This window comes from Ovis canadensis, chromosome 1 (assembly GCF_042477335.2).
Source record: "Ovis canadensis isolate MfBH-ARS-UI-01 breed Bighorn chromosome 1, ARS-UI_OviCan_v2, whole genome shotgun sequence".
NCBI classification, from domain to species: Eukaryota; Metazoa; Chordata; class Mammalia; order Artiodactyla; family Bovidae; genus Ovis; species Ovis canadensis.
The window spans coordinates 165,362,650-165,385,321 of record NC_091245.1 but is presented as its reverse complement, the minus strand read 5'-3'; the positions used below and the strand labels follow the sequence as shown (position 1 = coordinate 165,385,321).

The 22,672-nt window shown below is 39.2% G+C and overlaps 1 protein-coding gene across 1 annotated transcript in view; it reads right to left on the bottom strand.

The window, feature by feature from the left end:
- The window catches only part of CRYBG3 (crystallin beta-gamma domain containing 3), a 125,064-nt gene that overhangs the window by 93,926 nt on the left and 8,466 nt on the right, over positions 1-22,672 (bottom strand). The window contains exon 2 of the mRNA XM_069550663.1: positions 12,462-12,528. Within this exon, the coding sequence (XP_069406764.1) occupies positions 12,462-12,528 (67 nt within the window). The remainder of the gene's footprint in view (positions 1-12,461; positions 12,529-22,672) is intronic.

Below are 22,672 nucleotides of genomic sequence, written 5' to 3'. Positions count from 1 at the left end.
GGAAAGGGAGACCTCAAACACAGTAAGTTAAAAAACAAAATGAAAAGGCAGAGAAATACTACACAAATGAAGGAACAAACTAGAAACACAGAAGTCCAAATAAATGAGGAGGAAATAGGCAAATTACCTGAAAAAGAATTCAGAATAATGATAGTAAAGATGATCAAAAACCTTGAAAACAAAATGGAGAAAATGCAAGAATCAGTTAACAAAGACCTAGAAGAATGAAAGAATAAACATACAGAGACAAACAATTACTGAAATTAAAAATACTCTAGAAGGAATCAATAGCAGAATATGTAAAGCAGAAGAACCTATCAGTGATTTCAAAGACAAAATGGTGTAAATAACTTCTGAAGAGCAGAATAAAATAAAAAGAATGAAAAGAACTGAGGATAGTCTCAGAGAGCTCTGGGACAGTATTAAACACACCAACATTGTAAATATGGGGGTCCCAGAAGAAGAAGAGAAAAAGAAAAGGTATGAGAAAATTTTTGAAGAGATTATAGTTGAAAATTTACCCAAAATGGAAAAGGAAAGAGTCAGTCAAGTCCAAGAGGCACAGAGAGTCCCATAGAGGATAAACCCAAGGAGAAACACACCAAGACACATATTAATCAAACTACCAAAACCTAAACACAAAGAAAGAAGATTGAAAACAACAAGTAACATACAAGGGAAACCCCATATGCTGAGAGGCTGATCTTTCCGCAGAAACTCTGCAGGCCAGAAGGGAATGGCAGGATATATCTAAAATACTGAAAGAGAAACATATACAGCCAAGGTTACTGCACCCAGCAAAGATCTCATTCAAAACTGATGGAGAAATAAAAAGCTTTTCAGACAAGCAAAAGTTAAGAGAATTCAGTATCACCAAATCAGCTTTACAACAAATGTTAAAGGGACTTATATAGTCAAAAAATACAAGAGAAGAAAAAAGATCTATAAAATCAACCCCAAACAATTAAGAAAATGGCAATAGGAACATATCAATAATTACTTTAAATGTAAATGGATTAAATGCTCCAACCAAAAGACAGAGACTGGCTGAATAGATACAAAACGGCTGAGTAGATACAAAAACAAAACCCACATAATATGCTGTCTACAAGAAACCCACTTCATACCTAAAAACACATATAGACTGAAAGTGAGAGGATGGAAAATAAATTCCATGCAAATGGGAAGCAAAAGAAAGCTGGAGTAGCAATCCTCATATCAGACAAAACAGACCTTAAAATAAAGATTACAAGAGATAAGGAAGAATACTCCATAATGATCAAGGGATCAATCCAAGAGGAAGACATAACAATTCTAAATATCTGTGTGCCCATCATAGGAGCACTTCAATACATAAGACAAGCACTAACAGACATAAAAGGAGAAATTGAGAGTACCACAATAATAGTAGGAGACTTTAACACCCCACTCACACCAATGGACAGATCATCAAAACAGAAAATAAGTAAGGAAACGCAAGTCCTAAATGATACATTAGATGAGATGGATCTCATTGATATTTTCAGGACATTCCATCCAAATGCAGAAGAATTTATCTTCTTCTCAAGTCACATAGAACATGCTCCAGGATAGATAACATTGTGGGTCACAAATCAAACCTCAGGAAATTTAAGAAAATTGAGATCATCAAGTATCTTCTCCAACAACAATGCTATGAGACCAGATATCAATTACCAGAAAAAATCTGTAAGAAACACCAACACATGGAGATTAAACAACACATTTCTAAATACTCAACAGGTTACTGAAGAAATCAAAAGGGAAATCAAAAAATTTCTGAAAACAAATGACAGTGAACATATCACAACTCAAAAACTATGGGATGCAGCAAAAGGAGTTCTAAGAGGGAAGTTTATAGCAATACAATCCTAGCTCAAGAAACAAGAAAAACATCGAATAGACAATTTAACAGTCAGTTCAGTCGCTCAGTCGTGTCTGACTCTTTGTGACCCCATGAACCACAGCACGCCAAGCCGCCTCGTCCCTCACCAACTCCCGGAGTCCATCCAAACCAATGTTCATCAAGTCGATGATGCCATCCAACCATCTCATCCTCTGTCGTCCCCTTCTCCTGCCCTCAATCTTTCCCAGCATCAGAGTCTTTTCCAATGAGTCAACTCTTTGCATTAGGTGGCCAAAGTATTGGAGTTTCAGCTTCAATATCAGTCCTTCCAATGAACACCCAGGACTGATCTCCTTTACGATGGACTGGTTGGATCTCCTTGTAGTCCAAGGGACTCTCAAGAGTCTTCTCCAACACCACAGTTCAAAAGCATCAATTCTTCAGCACTCAGCTTTCTTTATAGTCCAACTCTCACATCCATACATGACCATTGGAAAAACCATGGCCTGGACCAAACGGACCTTTGCTGGCAAAGTAATGTCTCTGCTTTTTAATATGCTGTCTAGGTTGGTCATAACTTTCCTTTCAAGGAATAAGCATCTTTTCATGTCATTGCTGCACCTAAAGAAACTTCTTTTCCAAAGAACAAAAAACCCCCCAAATTAGTAGAAGTTAAGAAATAATAAAGATCCAAGCAAAAATAAATGAAAAGGATTATAAAAGACTAACATGAACAACTATATCCCAACAAAATGGATAACCTGGAAGAAATGGACAGATTCTTTAGTTCAGTTCAGTCGTTCAGTCATGTCCGACTCTTTGTGACCCCATGGACTGCAGCACACCAGGCCTCCCTGTCCATCACCAAACTCCTGGAATTTACTCAAACTCATGTCTACCTTCTGTCGTCCCTTTCTCCTCCTGCCTTCAACCTTTCCTAGCATGAGGGTCATTTCAAATAAGTCAGTTCTTTGCATCAGGTGGCCAAGTATTGGAGTTTCAGCTTCAACACCAGTCCTCCCAATGAACACTCAGGATTGATCTCCTTTAGGATGGACTGGATCTCTTTGCAGTCCAAGGGACTCTCAAGAGTCTTCTCAAATACTACAGTTCAAAAGCATCACTTCTTCAGCGCTCAGCCTTCTTCACAGTCCAACTCTCACATCCATACATGACTACTGGAAAAACCATAGCTTTGACTAGACAGACATTTGTTGGCAAAGTAATGTCTCTGTCTTGTAATATGCTGTCTAGGTTGGTCATAACTTTCCTTCCAAGGAGCAAGAGTCTTTTAATTTCACAACTGCAGTCACCATCTGCAGTGATTTTAGAGTCCCCCCAAATAAAGTCTGCCACTGTTTCCATTGTTTCCCCATCTATTTGCCAAAAGTGATGGGACCAGATACCATGATCTTAGTTTTCTGAATGCTGAGTTTAAAGCCAACTTTTTCACTCTTGTCTTTCACTTTTATCAAGTGGCTCTTTAGTTGGGTGGTGTCATCTGCATAACTGAAGTTATTGGTATTTCTCCTGACAATCTTGATTCCAGCTTGTGTTTTATCCAGCCCAGCATTTCTCATGATGTACTCTGCATAGAAATTAAATAATCAGGGTAACAATATATACAGCCTTGAGGTACTCCTTTCCTGATTTGGAACCAGTCTGTTGTTTCATGTCCAGTTCAAACTGTTGCTTCCTGACCTGCATACAGATTTCTCAGGATGCAGGTTAGGGGGTCTGGTGTTCCCATCTCTTGAAGAATTTTTCAGAGTTTGTTGTGATCCACACAGTCAAAGGCTTTGGCATAGCCAATAATGCAGAAATAGATATTTTTCTGCAACTCTCTTGCTTTTTCAATGATTCAGTGGATGTTGGCAATTTGATCTCGGGTTCCTCTGCCTTTTGTAAATCCAGCTTGAACATCTGGAAGTTCATGGTTCATATATTGCTGAAGCCTGGCTTGGATAATTCTGAGCATTACTTTACTAGCATGAGAGATGAGTGCAATTGTGCGATAGTGTGAACATTCTTTGGCATTGTCTTTCTTTGGGATTGGAATGAAAACTGACCTTTTCCAGTCCTGTGGCCACTGCTGAGTTTTCCAAATTTGCTGGCATACTGAGTACAGCACTTTCACTGCATTCTTGGAAAAGTTCAATCTTCCAAGACTGAACCAGGAAGAAATAGAAATTATGAACAACCTAATTACAAGCACTGAAATTTAAGCCGTGATAAAAAAAACTTCCCCAAAAACAAAAGCCCAGGACCAGATGGCTTCACAGGAGAATTCTATCAAACATTTTAAGAGCTAATATCTATCCTTCTAAAAATCTTTCAAACAATTGCAGAGGAAGGAACACTTCCAAACTCATTCTACGAGGTCACCATCACTCCAATATCAAAACCAGACAAAGACAACACAAAAAAAGAAAACTACAGGCCAATATCACTGATAACATAGATTAAAAAGTCCTGAACAAAATTTTAGCAAACAGAATTCAGCAACACACCAAAAAGCTCATACACCACGATCAATTTGGATTTATTCCAGGAATGCAAGGATTCTTCAGTATATGCAAATTGATCAATGTGGTAGACTGTATTAACAAACTGAAACATAAAAGCCATATGATCATTTCAATAGATGCAGAAAAAGCCTTTGACAAAATTCAGCACCCATTTATGATTAAAACTCTTCAAAAAATAGGCATAGAAGGAACCTACCTCAACATAGTAAAGGCCATATGTGATAAGCCTATGGGAAACATTATTCTCAATGGTGAAAAACTGAAATCACTCCCCCTAAGATCAGGAACAAGACAAGGGTGTCCTTTCACCACTGTTATTCAACATAGTTCTGGAAGTCCTAGCTACAGCAATCAGAGAAGAAAAAGATATAAAAGGAATCCAGATCAGAAAAGAAAAAGTAAAACTCTCACTGTTTGCAGATGACATGATACTATACATAGAAAACCATAAATATAGTATCAGAAAATTACTAAAGCTAATCAGTGATTTTAGCAAAGTGGCAGGATACAAAATCAATACACAGAAATCACTTGCATTTCTATATACTAACAGTGAGATTTCAGAGAGAGAAATTAAGGAATCAATCCCATTCACCGTTGCAACAAAAAGAAATATCTAGGAATACACTTACCTAAGGAGACAAAAGAACAGTACACAGAAAATTAAAAGACACTAATGAAAGAAATCAAAGATGACATAAGCTGACGGAGAGACATTTCATGCTCCTAAGTAGGAAAAATCAACATTATGAAAATAACTAACTACCAAATGCAGTCTACAGATTTAATTTAATCCCTATCAAATTAACAATGGCATTTTCACAAAACCAGAACAAAAAATTTCACAATTCATATGGTAACACAAAAGACCCTGAACAGACAAAGCAGTCTTGAGAGAGAAGTATGGAGCTGGAGGAATCAACCTTCCTGACTTCAGATTATACTACAAAGCTACAGATATCAAGACAGTATGGCACTGGTACAAAAACAGAAATATAGGCAAATGGGAAAAGATAGAATGCCCAGAAACAAACCCATGCATCTATGGGTACCTTATTTTTGACAAAGGAGGCAAGAATATACAATGGGGCAAAGACAGCCTCTTCAATAAACGGTGCTGGGAAAACTGGACAGCTACACGTAAAAGAATGAAATTAGAACATTCCTAACACCATACACAAAGATAAACTCAAAATGGATTAAAGACATAAAAGTAGGACCAGAAATTATAAACTCTTAGAGGAAAATATAGGCAGAACACTTGATGACATAAATCAAAGCAAGATCTTCTTGCTTTAACCCCCCTCCTAGAGTAACAGAAATAAAAACAAAAGTAAACAAGTGGGACCTGATGAAACTTAAAAGCTTCTGCAGAGCAAAGGAAACTATAAGCAAGATGAAAAGGCAACCCTCAAAATGGGAGAAAATAATAGCAAATGAAACAACTGACAAAGGATTAATTTCAAAAACATACAAGTTGTTCATATAGCTCAACACCAGAAAAACAAACAACCCAATCAAAAAGTGTGAAAAAGACCTAAACAGACATTTCCCCAAAGAAGACATACAGATGGCTAACAAACACATGAAATGATGTTCAACATTGCTCATTATCAGGGAAATACAAATCAAAACTACAATGAGATATCACCTCACACCAGTCAGAATGGCCATCATCAAAAAGTCTACAAACAATAAATGCAGGAGGGGATGTGGAGAAAAGGGAATGCTCTTGCACTGTTGGTGGGAATGAAACTAATACAGCGGCTATGAAAGACAGTATGGAGATTCATTAAAAAACTATGAATAAAACCACCATATGACCCAGCAATCCCACTCTTAGCCATATACCCTGAGGAAACCAAAACTGAAAAAGACACATGTATCCCACTGTTCATTGCAGCGCCATTTACAACAGCTCAAACATGGAAGCAGTCTAGATTTCCATCGATAGATGAATGGATACAGAAGTCGTGGTACATATACACAGTGGAATATTACTCAGCCTTATAAAGGAATGCATTTGAGTCCGTTCTGATGAGGTGGATGAACCTAGAACCTATTATACAGAGTGAAGTGAGTCAGAAAGAGAAAGATAAATATCATATTCTAACATATATATACGGAATCTAGAAAAATGGTACTGAAGAATTTATTTTCAGGGCAGCAGTGGAGAAAGACATAGAGAATAGACTTCTGGATGTGGGGAGAGGGGAGGAGAGGGTGAGATACATGGAAAGAGTAACATAAAAACTTACATTACCATGTGTAAAATAGATACCAACAGGATTTGCTGTATGGCTCAGGGAACTCAAACAGGGTCTCTATGTCAATCTAGAGGGGCAGAAGATGGGAGGGAGGTTTAAAAGGGAGGGGATATATATATACACCTATGGCTATTTCATGCTGAGGTTTGACAGAAAAAAAATTCTATAAAAATTCTATAAAACAAGAGAACAACCTTGGGGCAGGGTCCTGGTACCCTCCTAAACGAATATACATAACAATATATTTGAGCTATTTTGCAGATACTGAAACCCCTACCAAAAGAAGTTAACAGTGTGCTTCCCAAAAGCATCTAGACTCCAGATTGGCTGGACCAGGAGATTGATGATGCTGACTCCCAATTACCTCACCACCAACCAATCAAAGAATGGCTATGAGCTGATCACACCCTCCTCTTTGAACCATTACTATAAATCTCATTACCTCCTCTTATGCCAACAAAATTTTGAAGGCATTAGTCTGCTATGGCTCCCTTTGCCAGGCGAAGCAATAAAGCTATTCTTTTCTATTTCACTCCCCCCCCGCAAAAGAATCAGTGAAGGAAACTCAAGGGAATGGCCAGAGGTAGGAACAGAAACTACAATGTACAAGGTCAGAAGAGCAAATATAAAAACATACAACTTCTAGAAAGAAGACAACTTGGAAAATCAAGTGTCAACTTATACACAGTAAGAACTGAGAAGTTACTGACGGGATGGGTAGCAAGAGGTCAGGTTTCATGGAATTACTCTCCTTTAACAACTATGAAGAAGAAATGCAAAAAGGCAGAATGGTTATCTGAGGAGGCCTTACAAATAGCTGAGAAAAGAAGCAAAGCGAAAGGCAAAGGAGAAAAGGAAAGGCATACCCATTTGAATGCAGAGTTCCAAAGAATAGCAAGGAAAGATAAGAAAGCCTTCCTCAGTGATCAGTGCAAAGAAATAGAGGAAAACAATAGAATGGGAAGATCTCTTCAAGAAAATTAGAGATACCAAGGGAACATTTCATGCAAAGATGGGCTCAATAAAGGACAAAAATGGAAGCATAAGATATTAAGAAGAGGTGGCAAGAATACACAGAAGAACTGCACAAAAAAGATCTTCATGACCCAGATTACCACAATGGTGTGATCAATCACCGAGAGCCAGACATTCCAGAATGGGAAGTCAAGAGCGCCTTAGGAAGCAACACTACGAACAACGCTAGTGGAGGTGATGGAATTCCAGCTGAGCTATTTCAAATCCTAAAAGATGATGCTGTCAAAGTACTACACGCAATATGCCAGCAAATTTGAAAAACTCAGCAGTGGCCACAGGACTGGAAAAGATCAGTTTTCATTCCAATCCCAAAGAAAGGCAATGCCAAAGAACGTTCAAACTACCGCACAATTGCATTCATCTCACATGCTAGTAAAGTAATGCTCAGAATTCTCCAAGCCAGGCTTCAGCAATACGTGAACTGTGAACTTCCAGATGTTTAAGCTGGATTTAGAAAAGGCAGAGGAACCAGAGATCAAATTGCCAACATCCACTGGATCATCAAAAAAGTAGAGACAATTCCAGAAAATCATTTACTTCTGCTTTATTGACTACGCCAAAGCCCTTGACTGTGTGAATCACAACAAGCTCTGAAAAATTCTTCAACAGATGGGAAAACTAGACCACCTGACTTGCCTCCTGATACATCTGTATGCAGATCAAGAACCAACAGTTAGAACTGGACATGGAACAACAGACTGGTTCCAAATCAGGAAAGGAGTACATCAAGGCTGTATATTGTCACCCTGCTTATTTAACTTATATACAGAGTACATCATACGAAATGCCAGGCTGGATGAAGCACAAGCTGGAATCAAGACTTCTGGGAGAAATATCAATAACCTCAGATATGCGGATGACACCACCCTTATGGCAGAAAGTGAAGAAGAACTAAAGAGTCTCTTGATAAAAGTGAAAGACAAGAGTGAAAAAGTTGGCTTTAAACTCAGCATTCAGAAAACTAAGATCATGGTATCTGGTCCCATCACTTTTGGCAAATAGATGGGGAAACAATGGAAACAGTGACAGACTTTATTTTGGGGGCTCCAAAATCACAGCAGATGGTGACTGCAGCCATGAAATTAAAAGACACTTGTTCCTTGGAAGAAAAGCTATGATCAACCTAGACAGCATATTACAATGCAGAGATATTACTTTGCCAACAAAGGTCTATCTAGTCAAAGCTATGGTTTTTCCAGTAGTTACATATGGATGTGAGAGTTGGACGATAAAGAAAGCTGAGTGCCAAAGAACTGATGCTTTTGGACTGTGGTGTGAAGACTCTTGCGAGTCCCTTGGATTGTGAGGAGATCCAGTCAGTCCATCCGAAAGGAAATCAGTCCTGTATTTTCTTTGGAAGCACTGATGCTGAAGCTGAAACTCCAATATTTGGCCATCTGATGTGAAGAACTGACTCATTGGAAAAGACCCTGATGCTGGGCAAGATTGAAGGTGGGAGGAGAAGGGGACATCAGAGGATGAGATGGTTGGATGGCATCACTGACTCGATGGAAATGAGTTTGAGTAAGCTCCGAGAGCTGGTGTCGGACAGGGAAGCCTGGCATGCTGCAGTCCCTGGGGTCGCAAAGAGTCGGACACGACTGAGCGACTGACTTGAATACCTATGTCAGGCACAATACTAGTTTTCCCATGTCTAAGCAAACCAGGAAGGGGGACCAGAGTCAGATGAGAAAGCATTAAGAATTAAACACTGATTATGACAGCCTTCCATAAGGAATCTTTGGTAAAGGGTAGCAATAAAATGAAATGATAGACTGAAAGGAAACCAGACCAATGAAAGAAAAAAAGTTATTTTACATATTAAGAGTGAAATAGAAGAATCCAGTGAAGATGGAGAAATGAACACAGTGCAAAGCAAAGGTCCAGGAGAAGGCAGGAAATTAGAAACCAGTACCACCCGTGGGGGCTTTTAGGGGGTGAGCCTTGGAAAGTGGGAAGGGATGAACAGTTCTCTGAAGTAGGCAGAAGGGAGCAAGGTGTTATAACATGCCTTCCCTCTCTTTAAAACAATAGATATGAACGCAGCAAGAGTCTAAGGCTACAAGACAAGAATACACATTCCCTAAAGAAAAACTGAATTGAGTACAGACTAAATATCTGGAAGTTTTACCAGCTAGATATAAAAATTGATTAATATAGAAGAAATATATTTCAGTGGAATGGTAGATGCACATGTGAGAAATAGATTTCAATGCTAGCAAAACTGTGAAATTTGCATAGCATATATATTTTAAGAACCAAGAATCTAATTATGTTCAAAAATAATACAAAGCTTCTATAGTCTCCAGTTGTTTAAAAAAATACAAATTTTTTTTGTAGCTTAAATTTATAACAAAACAATCTTCAACACCTTGATTTGGTATCTCAAGGTCAAATACAAAAAGAAATGTATAAAAATATTTATTGTACATAAATCTGTTACATTTTACACTGGAGAGGAAAAATGGTGCACATTTTTCCTTATCATGGAAGGCATTATCATAAAATTCAGGTTATGAAGATGGAAGTGTGGCAAGAAATGTCACATTACAATGGAGCACTATGTTTCAGAAAACCATTCATTAGAAAGAAAACAAATGAATGTTTTATGCTACTTGCCAAGTGAGAAAACTTTAAATGAGACTATTTAAAATAACAGGATTATAAATATCATTGCTAACTTTTTTGGCCCCCAAAGTGTGGGCTTAACTATTGATATTATCAAAATATGTACTTTTTTTCTTTTCTTTAACTGAAACAACAGAGATTCACCATATAACACAGGGAATTATACCCAATATCATGTAATAACTTACAGTGGAATATAATCTGCAAAATACATATTTTTGATGCCTGGCAATAGTAGGTCCCACCACAACTGGGTCTGTGCAGCAAAGATGAGCAAGCCTACCAGTAGTGTCCAGAAAGTATAGCAAACAAACAAGCTTACATGGCCCAAAATGCTTCCACTACATCAGTGAGAGGCTAACCAGACTGCTCATGTATTGATATAAGTAATCCTATAGGCCTCAAACCATAAGAGAAAAACTTTCATGACTATAAGCCCTATTTACTTGGGGGCTCAAATCCCAAACTGAAAGTATTCTGAACATTCATACCAATATATTAAAAATGGATAGAGAATATGGTAACCATGGAGGCCCAGCCACTATACTGCCCATCATATACACTTACTGAGGCCAGAATAATTTCTGGAGTAAACCTCTGCAGATAGAAAGCAGTTCTACTGGAAACTAAAGTCTCAGGGCCAAGTTTGAAGACCAACATTTTTTTCAGTGAGATTAACAGCTGAAGTGATACCTATCAGTTCCAGGTTGAGAAGGCAAACAAGTAGCGACCAGGAGAAGAGAAAAGAGCAGGGAAAGCATGAAGGTTTGCTGAAGCTCAAAGGTGGGCTCAGAGGCAATGAAGGACTAAGATAGGGAATGACAGCAACTGGTTGATAAAGAAACCTCTCAGTTGGAGATTTCAGAAGTAAAACACATGCTTCCTGTGAGACAACTCAAGAGCAAAGCTGCACATAAAATGAGAAGTAAAAATCCTGAAACTGGGCAACTCAGGACATGTAAAAACTGAACAAGACAGAGAAAGCTACAGAGTCCATGCAGTGGTAAACCAGTGAGCTGACTAACGACCAGCTGCCAAAGAACAGGCAGGAAGTGCTATAAAACCCAGGGGGCAGGAGTTAGTAGTCAAACTCACTAAGGAAGAAGTAAGGAAAGGGAAGCAAGGTGATTCTGATTTTTGTCTTTCAACAAAGTTTAAAAATAAAAAATAAAAATCAGATTCTGATTTTTTTTTCTTTCAAAAATATTTACATTGTTAACTATGGTGGACAAGGCAGGAATAAAAATTGAAAACAGCTTTACCTTTACCATATTTAAGGCCTCTGGACCTCATGTAATGTTTAAGAGTAATGAAGGATTATCAGTAACAAAGGATTCAGTTGACTTTCTGATCCTTCCACTGACCAGGCTAATGTACCTGGGAATCCCTGACAAGCTTTCTCCTTGACTGACTGTCCCAAGTCATTTAAAAAGAAAGTAACTGGGCCCAGACTCCATGAATGTGGAACAGCTATCAGAACTTGACCCTAGCCTCACACTCCCAACCAACACAAACATCCAATTTCTAGAAAATCACTTATGATGAAAAAGAAGTATTATAAGGTTTAGCAGTTTGCAGAGATTTTTAACCACACTTATCAATAACCATCTGCGTAGAAGTGTAGCATATATGATTTCATGGTTGTTCTGTAGATGTAGAGAAAGCCAGTTCACTTATGAGCTAAACAAACATATCACATACTAATGACATGTACAAATAGGTGATTAACTTCTGTGCTCTCAGAAGCACTCTTAATTGTCAGGAGTATTTGAGTAAACACAGCATAAATTGAAGAACTTCCTAGGGGGAAGGGAGAGTGGAGGTTAGATGACCCAATTTACAGATTAGAAAACCAAGGCACAGAGAAGTTAAATGTCTCAGTGGAAGGCTTCACAGCTGGTTAGTGGCTCGGCTGAGGTAAGAGCAGCACTGTCTCAAGCCTTTCTTCAATGATCTACCCGCAACCCCACTGCAAGATGCAAATATCCAGCCAAACTGGGCTAGAGTTTCCAATAAGGAATAAGACTTTATGCTCTTTTTGAAATGTGAAATAAGATGACAGAATCAGAAGGAAGAGTGAGAAGAAATTAAGAAAAAATTATTTGCTTGATATAAAATAATATTAATTTAAAACTATACCTTTATTGCTTCAGATGAAAGTATATTTTCCTTTTTCTGACTTGTGCTCATGGGCTCATTTTCAACACTGGAAAAAAAAAAGTTTTTTTTTTTAATTAAAAGAGAATTACTAAAATCATACAGTTTCTGTGTTTAATGCAAAAACTGAAAGGTCCTTTTTAATCTGTAATGCCCCAAAGATTCACATACAAAGTGCTACACTAAGAAGCTATTGATTTGAGCATCTATACTTGAAACATACATTCAAAGATGCTCATCAGGCTCCAGACATTTTGGTGAGTCCATTCTGCTTTATGACCAGCATCACACCAACGACGCACCTGAACAACGGAGCAAGAGTGTACAACCATCATAATCTTGGAAAGTGTTGGCACTCTTTTTTGACTCTATTTATATTAAGTTTCTCAGTCTTTTTTTAAGCTCAGTCTTTTTTTAACCCTATGCTAAGAGTTATTTGAAATATATTTCTACTCAGCAAATTTTTATAAACATACAGGGTCATCTAGAGATTTCTGGGAATACTTAAAAGAGATTCAAAAAAAAAAAAAAAAAGAGAGAGAGAAAGAGAGAGAGATATAGGTTTATCTGATCCAAAGTATGTTCTTGGGCTTCCCTGGTGGCTCAGACAGTAAAGAATCTGCCTGCAATGTGGGAGACCTGGGTTCTATCCCTGGGTTGGGAAGATCCCTTGGAAGAGGGCAAGGCAACCCACTCCAGTATTCTTGCCTGGAGAATCCTCATGGACAAAGGAGCCTGGCAGCTGTATAATCCATGGAGTCGAAAAGAGTCAGACACAACTGAACGACTAAGTACACACAAGTGTGTCCCAGATGGTGCCTTAAAAATCTGATTTTCCAAATAGTCACTTTTAACTGTCTTGTCTGGAATACCTTCACAGATGTCTTATAAGATGTCATAATAACCTATTTTGCCTATTAGGTACATATACATTTTAGATCTAAATAATTAACTCTTTACGTTGACATGTTATTTTGTTTTCATACTTTCATAATCTGAGACAAATTGAGTAGCTTCACTCTAAAGATTATTGTGGCACTCTACCATGAACTGGGAATCATGCATGGCCTTGAGGATTTAAGAACAAGTAAGTCAGGATCTTTGAAAAACAAGGTCTAGTAGGGGAGACTGATAAACTAATAATATAGTTTGGTACAAGTTATAACTGCTGAATGAATGAGGTGCCATGGAGCACAGAGGAGGCAAGAGGCAGAGACTCTGCCCGCTCAGTCAAGTGCCCATGCAGGAGGTACAAAGGCAGGGGTTGATAATGATACGGTATTTGACGGGTAGCTTAGTCAATAAAGAATATGCCTGCAATGCAGGAGATCTGGGTTCGATTCCTGGATTGGGACGATCCTCTGGAGAAGGAAATGGCAACCCACTCCAGTATTCTTGCCTGGAGAATTCCATGGACAGAGGAGCTTGTCAGACTATAGTCCATGGGGTCGCAAGAGTTAGACAGGACTTAGCGACTAAACCACCACCACCACCACGTTCTGTTTGTTTGTTTTAAGGTAAGACTGAAGCACAGGATCTTGTGACAGGCAGCGATAATCCTGCTAGAGATGAGAATGAGAACAGAGGTTAGTGGATGCCAGACCAAGAAGAACCTGTCTGACCCATCACAGAATGTGACCTTTGTTCTGCTAGCACTGGGAAGCCTTCAGGCAGGAGAATGACTGGGTGGGGAAAAATACATGGATGGAATCGTGGTGACTGGCAGGAGAGGGAATGCAAAGAGGGGTTCCACAGCTCCCACTAGGATACTAAGCAAGGACACCATTTGTGCTACTTAAGATTTTCTATCCATATAATCCAGTACAATTGAGCCGACTATCCATCCAGGCAACAAATGACAAAAAAAAAAGGAAAAAAATAGATGATGAACACCTGGAAAATACAATGGATTCAAATTTCATTCAGTCTCAGACTCTATACAGGAATACAAGGACAGAAAAGATATAGCCATGCTCAAATGCCAGTAAGAAAAATTAAGCATGTAAATAAATACATAAGCTGTGTTTAAAATATGAAAACTCCATAGGGAAAAATAGGGACTAAGTAGAAAAAAAATGTACAAGTCAGAACTGTGACCTATATACATGGACATGTCTATAAAATAATGTCTCAAATGGTTAACATTTTAAATGTGAGTGGGTTATCTTTGTTTTTTCCTGTTTTACTAGGCTTATCTTTTGCCATAAGGTTATTTATAATTCAGTTTTTTTAAAAATTAAATGTCAATACTTGTCTATTTAAGCTCAAATCAAAGAAAAGAGACTGGCAAAATACACATAAAAAGAGCATAATATAAACATTTGGGGTATAACCATGAATACTACTGACCTTGGTGATTTGATAAGTGTATTTTCTAACTACAGTCTATTTTGAATCTAGTTAATTTCTAAATATAATCTATCTAAATATACAATAGACAGTTTAGTATGCTAGTTCAAGATTTCTGAAAGGATACTTATTTAGAGTGTTCACAGCATATTCTATAAGCTTGGAGAATGCAATGGCAACTCACTTTAGTATTCATGCCTGGAGAATTCCGTGGACAGAGGAGCCCGGCAAGCTTCAGCCCATGGGGTCACAGAGAGTCGGACATGACTGAACGACTAACACTATAAGCTTACTGCCTTACTGAAACTGTATGTGAAAACAGTAAAAAGTGTCTTTCCCAGTACAAAAGCTCTGCAGAAAATGCAGCTCAGGGTCCATGGGATTTAAGGCAGAAGTTAGGATTTTCAAGTAGCTATAATTATTTCCACACTGTAAACACACACAAAATGCCAAAAAAAAAAAAAGTTTTAAGTCAGAACATAAGTATTCTACATTGCGCAAACAACTGAAGAATTTAAAGCTGAAATCACCAAGAACAGTTAATACTTGACACTTTGTAAAGCTTTTTGAAAGTTATATCCTAAGGTTTACCTTTCATGAATCTTATGGCTAAACCGAAATTTTAAAATGCGTCAAGTTTTAAAACAACATTTTAAAATTCTGGATTAAGTGAAAAATCACTGCTTCAGTTAAAGCTTTCCCCACGTCCTTCCTGGATGTCTGGAGTCCCTTCTCCATTCGTCTCTGTCTCTGACATCCTCTGGATGGCTCTGGTTCAATCCATTCTTCTTAGATACAGTGATCATTAATCTGACCATGATACTCTCCTGCTCAAAAACTCCTTCAGTGATTCTCCATCAGCTGATGAATGAAATGAAGAGTCCTTAGTGTAACTATAGAAAGTTCTTCATGACCTGGTTGCAGACACACCTGTCACCTAGAACCCATTCTCAGAACACACCAAATTCACATACCAGCAAACTACTTTCTCCTCCTGGCTGCAACACCCTTCCCCACCCTGTCTAACTTCTAATCCTTCCCAATTGATTTCTATGTTAACCTGTAATTTGTGTGCCCCCACTATACAGAGTGAGACCCCTCAAACATTCCTGCTAGTAATTACCATAATGGCTGGTTGGTTGTCCATTTGTCTAACTAGATTTGAACTCATATAACCCAGGGACTGTATAATTCATGGCTGTATCCCAAAGCCTAGCATCGCGCTTGGCACTATGAAGGCATTCAAGTATTGTTTCTCAGATGGACTGTAAAAATAACTGCTATCAAACATTCTGGTTGTGTGTGCTTAATCAGAAAACACTGTGCCATTAAGAACAATATAATAATACACAGTAGTCCTTTTTCCTTAATGACACACTAGTATGTAAGTCTCTTGAAAGAATATACCATCCACTCTCATCCAGCAACAACTTTCTCAAAAGATATAAAAAAGAGAAGTTGGGCTGGGAGAAGATTACTCGATAGGAACAAGGGTATTTTCAACTGACTTACAAACAAAACACACAAAAATTAGGACAGGATTCATAAAGATACTCGAAACACTGGATATTTAGATGTCAGCCTAGATTTAAAAAAAAGAAAAAGAAAGAAAAGGAAAAGAAGAAGAAATATCAACGGAAAAGTCTCAAAAGGCTTGGAAATGGTACTCTCAGACTCAAAAATAAAATACAAGAGAAAGAAAAACTTTTCAAATTCAGATGATCTCAAACCTTAAGAAAGACAAGCCTTTCCTATTGTTCTCTCACAATTTAATCCCCTTTGGGACCTGGGAGTATTTCAATAGCAGTATTTTTAGAAAGCACACATTCTGCTCAAGGCAGGGAGTTGAGGGGGCAGGCATCATGATCACACTTGGGTACAAATAAGATTACCTTGAATTTTAACATCCTCATCTAACTTAGCTAACACAACTCGGGAAATTAAATCTAGATAAGCATCAAGGTCAAAGTGACACAGAAGCTCCTCATTTTTGATGCAGCCTTATGCAGCCTTATTTAGACCATAGCTGAAAACCAGGAATCCAATGTACAGCCATTAAGAATCCACTTACTTTATGCCAGACATAAAATAAAACAAACCTCCCGGGCCATAAAAAAAAAGGAGGCATATTTACATTCTAAAGCTCAAATAATTTACAGAGTCCCTATCCTGTCACTTAAAATATCTTACACTATTACTTTTAATCAAATTCTAACAAGATTCTCCAACTCAGAGAAAGTAAGGAAGAGAAAACTAGGTCCAAGAACTCAGTCACCAGACACATCCTTGCACTTTTTAGGTGCCAGACGCTGTTCTCGGTACACACTAGGAAACGAGCAGTGAACACGCCAGACAACACCCTGGCCCTCTTTCCCTGAGAATCCCTCTCTAGAGGCACCATAATCACCTGCACAGTTGTTTATTAAACAGATGTAGGGGCCTGGCAGTCAAGGATTCCAGCTGGAGTGGGGCCCAGGAATCCACATTTTCCACAACTGGCCCCCTCTTCCCTGGGTTGTTCAGATGCAGGCCATCCTCTGATCACGTTCTTGATAAACAACAGCGTGAGAGCCTCTTTACTGAGCTGAAACCAGCAACCGAGAGTTGCACAGAGAAGAGAATGATCTGGTTGGAGGGATATCCATTATTTCAATGTGTTATATGGTGATAATTAAAGGATAGGTATCAATTTTTTCAAAAGCTTACTCCTGTGAAATAGCACCCATTTTGCAACACTGATGTTCAGCAGAGATGGTCCCAGTGAAAAGCTGTTGCCTGAACGAACATGCAGGGTATGTGAAGTCCAGAGGGACGGGAAAAAAGTCCCCTCTTTGACTGTTCACCACGGACTGAAACCTAAGGGATGCCGCCTGCCCTCTTCCAGAGTCAGTCCCTCAAGCGGTAAGAATGCCACTTCCTAGACGGTCACTGGATTGTCATGCAGGAGCGGATGTGGCTGGAGGCAGGGTGAGGAAGACAAAGTTCTTCACTCCTCCCCCTGCTGCAACAAGGCAGCTGAGTACCACCTCTTACTCTGCTGTTTCTCTCACACACTGTTATGGTGGCTGCATCAGAAAAATCTGGAAATATTGAAGAACTGAATACAGCGTCCATAACTGCCTTCCAAAGGCCAGCCCACTTTTCAGTGGATTCTCAAGCCTGTGATTTCTTGCTATTTCCAGAAAGGCAATCTCTGGTACTGGTAACATCATGGCCATAATCCTGAGCATTCTCAAACTCAAGGTGACTTCATAGAAGGTGGTGCCTTGTTTGGGGCTTCCCCAGTGGCTCCGCAGGTAAAGAATCCTCCTGTAGTGCAGGAGACACAGGTTTGATCCCTGGGGAAGGACGATTCCCCTGAAGAAGGAACCGGCAATCCGCTTCAACACTCTTGCCTGGGAAATCCCAATGACAGAGAAGCCTGGTGGGCTACAGTCCATGTGCCTGCAGACAGTTGGACACGACGGAGCGATGGAACACACATGCCTGGTTTGGGCATGGCCTTATTTCTAAGCAGGACCCCCAACCCACTACCCGCAGGAACTTGCCACCATTCCTAGGGGCCTATGCTGAGGACTTCTCTGCCTCCTCTCTTTCCCACTCTAGGTTTTCACTTTCATCCTAGAAGGGGCAGTCTACAGTACTAGCAATATAGCTGAGGACCGGGAATGAGAATACAGGTTAATCTGTTTCTCTCTTCCCTCACTAACATAAAACCCTGATAGTTCTGGAAACCTGGTCCACATCACTTCAGTAAAGCCTTGGAGGACTAAATGAAAAAGACTATGGAACAAGGAGGGGATCTCTTCCCAACCCACTCCCTTTCTTGCTGTTACCAGAAGCGAAAAGCTCTGCAAAAACTCGAAATGGACAGAGGTCTGTTTCAGGGATGGCATCTTATGGACAAAAGGCTCTTCAGTCAAAATGCCCCTTTCTGGATCTTCCTTTTTCAAACACGTACATTGAAAGGGTCAGACCAGCCCTCTGCCAGATCTAAAATCACATATGACCCTCCAATAAGCAGAGAGAAAGAGGAAAAGGCAGATGAATCTTGAGGCTTTTGTGGTAAAGAAAGAGAAAGACTGCGATCAAGAAGCCAATTCAGTTAAAATATTAGGGCGTGACAACAAGTAGACAGAGCTTCTACTGTCCCTGACTTCAAAGTGACTGAGGCCACCAGGGGCCTGTCCTCTATTCCCTTGGATTTCTCCCTCTCACTGTCACTCAAGTGCTGAAATATAGGTTGAACTTTACCCCAATACCCTCCAAAGGGCCTGCTCACGCCATGGGGCACCTACACTACCTTGGGGATCTTTTCTTAGAAACACATCTTCACCAGACAAGCTCTAGAGTTCTCTTTGCTCACTGTTGTACTGAAGGTACTGTGTGGTTGTGGTTAGTCGCTCAGTCATGTCCGACTCTTTGTGACCCACAGATTATAGCCTATTAGGCTCCTTTGTCCACGCGGATTCTCTAGGCAAGAATACTGGAGTGGGTTGCCATGCCATCCTCCAGGGGATTTTTCCAACCTTGGGACTAAACCCAGATCTCCCACATTGCAGGCAGATTCTTCACTGTCTGAGCTACCAGGGAAGTCCAACTGAAGGTACAGTATATTACAGATTAAACTGACTTTTATCTACTGGCCTGAAGCCCCACCCAGCATCTCCAACCCTGCTTCTGTGGGGATAAAAACAGAGTTCCACACTGACAATTTCCAAACAACCATCTGGAAAACGGTCCATTCATAAACAGTGACTGCCAGCAGTAGAGTAGTACTTGCATTTTTTTTAATGACCATTAGCAGAATATAAAACAGGTGGTTATGGCTATTTCTGGGTTTCAAATTAAAAGGTAAGTAAAAGCTGCACTTTTAAGACAGTCAAATAGCATGCATTTTAGCTCAAACATCCAGTCTCTCGATGTTAGACCTCTTTGGAGAGAAACTAGGAGCAGGGAGGAGAGTAATAGGTATGATCATGAAGCTCTATGGCTTTGCAGTCTTAGAGCTTCTGACAGTTCTTTCCCCATAATGTCAACCCTCTCCTGTAATTTTTCTATCTACCTGGAAGCTGATTTACTTTTGTTCCTATCACATGCTCCCAAAATGAGACCCAAAATTACAGTTTAATCAGAGGCTACAAAGTGAGACTCTCAGGCAGTTTGACGTGACCTGAGGTGTCCATCTACACGTGACATCAGCAACTGCTGTATTCTCCCAAAGTCCTCTTCCTCAAACCCCTCAGATGCTAAACATTTGTGACCAACCTCACAAGGATCAATACCCTCATCTTTTGCTGCGACATGAACTCAAAGCAGTACTCTAGCTGCCGTCTAGAATGGGACACTCATTCATGTACCACTTGACATACCACCTGAGAGAGGAGCTCTGGAGACCCCAGAACAGGTGAGCCTGGACCTTCCCAGTGGCTGACCAAGATTGACCTCACCTCCAACTCAGACCCTTCCTCCTCTGTCAAGTCTTCTGAGACCAACAAGCTAATAAACTATTTAAGAGGATACAAATATATATGCACATACAAACCCATGCTCAAGTGATAGTTTTCTTAAAAAGTAATCTTATCATCTCAACTCCTGACCAAGGCTGACCTCATCTGGCCCCGGCTCCTTTCCATTCTGTTGTCTCTGCCTATTCTGACACCTGTGCCAACAGGAGCCTGCCCCAGGATCTTGACACAGGCTTTTCCCTCTGCCTGGAAAGTCCTTTGCTCTGATTTGCTCATTTCCTGATCCCTGGGTCAAGAAGATTTCCTGGAGAAGGAAATAGCAACCCACTCCAGTATTCTTGCCTGGGAAATCCCATGGACAGAAGAGCCTGCTGGGCTACAGTCCATGGGGTCACATAAAGTTGGACATCACTGAACGATAAACATTCATTCACATTAATTCAAGTATCACGTAGGTCTTGGGTCAGGTGTCCCCCAGCAGACAAGCCTCACGAGCATCCTCTCTATACCTTACTCCACATTCACTACTTCTGTCACGTCCTCTTCCCTCATCTGACTTTATTTTACTGCAAAGCACGTCATATACAAATCTATATAACTTTCCCATCAGAATACAGACCCTCTGCAAACAGAGACACATTAAGACATTCACACTAGATTCTGAAAAGTGATGACCCATCTAAGATCTTTCAAAAGATTAAAATTAAATTATTTTGATTATTTCTAAGAGTATATGTACTATTGTATAAAATGATAAGGCACCAATGTTAAGTGGGGGAAAAAAATCAAGTTTCAAAATCCTGAAGACGACTTTTACTTTTTCTAAAAATATGTATACATGTAGACACACATATCAGAAGTGATCTAGCAGAATAGCACTTGTCTCTGGGTGGATAGGGTTATGTATGACTTGTGTTTTTTTCTTCTTTTTGATTTTCCTTTAATTTCATACCTGTTTTAGAAGAGCATATATTACTATTCAAAGGCAAGCAAAACAAACAAAAAAATCCCAAAATATTGTAGTTGATTCTAAAAAGCAAACAAGAACAAGTCAGTGAAAAAATGCAAGCAATGAACCTAGAGAAGACAAACAGCTAAATACTAATAGTACAAATAGTACATAATAGCAATTTCTTTGTATCATAATAAATGTAACATTGCCAAATAAGATCTTATCTGCCGATCTATAATAGAACAATGGAAAAATTAAATTGATTACCACACACATTTTCAGCTTTGATTTATACAGCACAATGCCACCTGTCCAGCCAGGGTATGCTCTTTAGTACTTTGACAGCAAAGATAATAAAAGGCTAAGAGTTTACATCTCACGCTACCTGTTCCCAGCTATCAAAATATAAAATTCAAAGAATTTCATTCCTTGTTATAAGCACAGCAGTTACAGAAAAAAAAATTATGACCTGCAAAGGTAATATCCATATTTTGTATAAATTTTAATATAAAGAGTAAAGCAGAAATTTCTAACATATCATGCTGCTATCACATAAACTTAGTACTCATGAGAGCATTCAAATACCATTTTCATGTCATTTCTGTCATTTGTGTTATTTATCATAAAGGACATAAAAGATGTGCTCCTTCAAAAGTATGTTGCGCTATTCTAAACAGCTGTATTTTATATACATGGAAAAGTTGACTTTTGATTTAATCCCCAAATTATAACACTTATTTTGGCTGAATGAATAAAGAGAAGTGGAAAGAGATATAAAATAGCTCAATCCTCATCTACCATCACCAGAAACCAATACAGATTGTCTAAAGTTTACAAATAAAGACTAGCAAATAGACACGTGTACAGAAAGATCAGAGGAACAGATTGAAGGAGATTAAAACAGTTTCCTCTAGGAGTGGGCCCACCCCTGTCAAATACTCCACAGCCCGTGAGACATGCTGGTACTTATTTTAAGAAGGGAAGAAAGATTTGTGCTATGTCTGCCTTCCCCACAAAACTGCAGGAGTGTTTTGAACCAATGCCGTGCTGCACTGGATTCCCAGAGGTTAGCACAGCGCCTGGCATGAGTGGTACCAAAGGGATTCTTGTTAAAAACATTGGTAAGCTTTTCAAATCAAATGATGAAAACGTTAGGAACACACAGAGGAAATACCCAAAGCATTTTCATATGTGATCTTTCCAGTAAAACAGAAGTCTTCCTAACCTATACTGCATACGCCTGTTACCCTACAGAGTTTTGGCTGTCATTCTAAAGCTGGAAGAGATCTTAGCTATGAGGGCTATCTCCTTTCCTTTATAATCAAAGACTGAGAGAATATTTCAGCTCAGAGTCACATGAGTACTCAAAGTGAATGATTTAGGTGATCTCACAAAAATGAGTTGGTATTTTTGAGGCTCTGTTA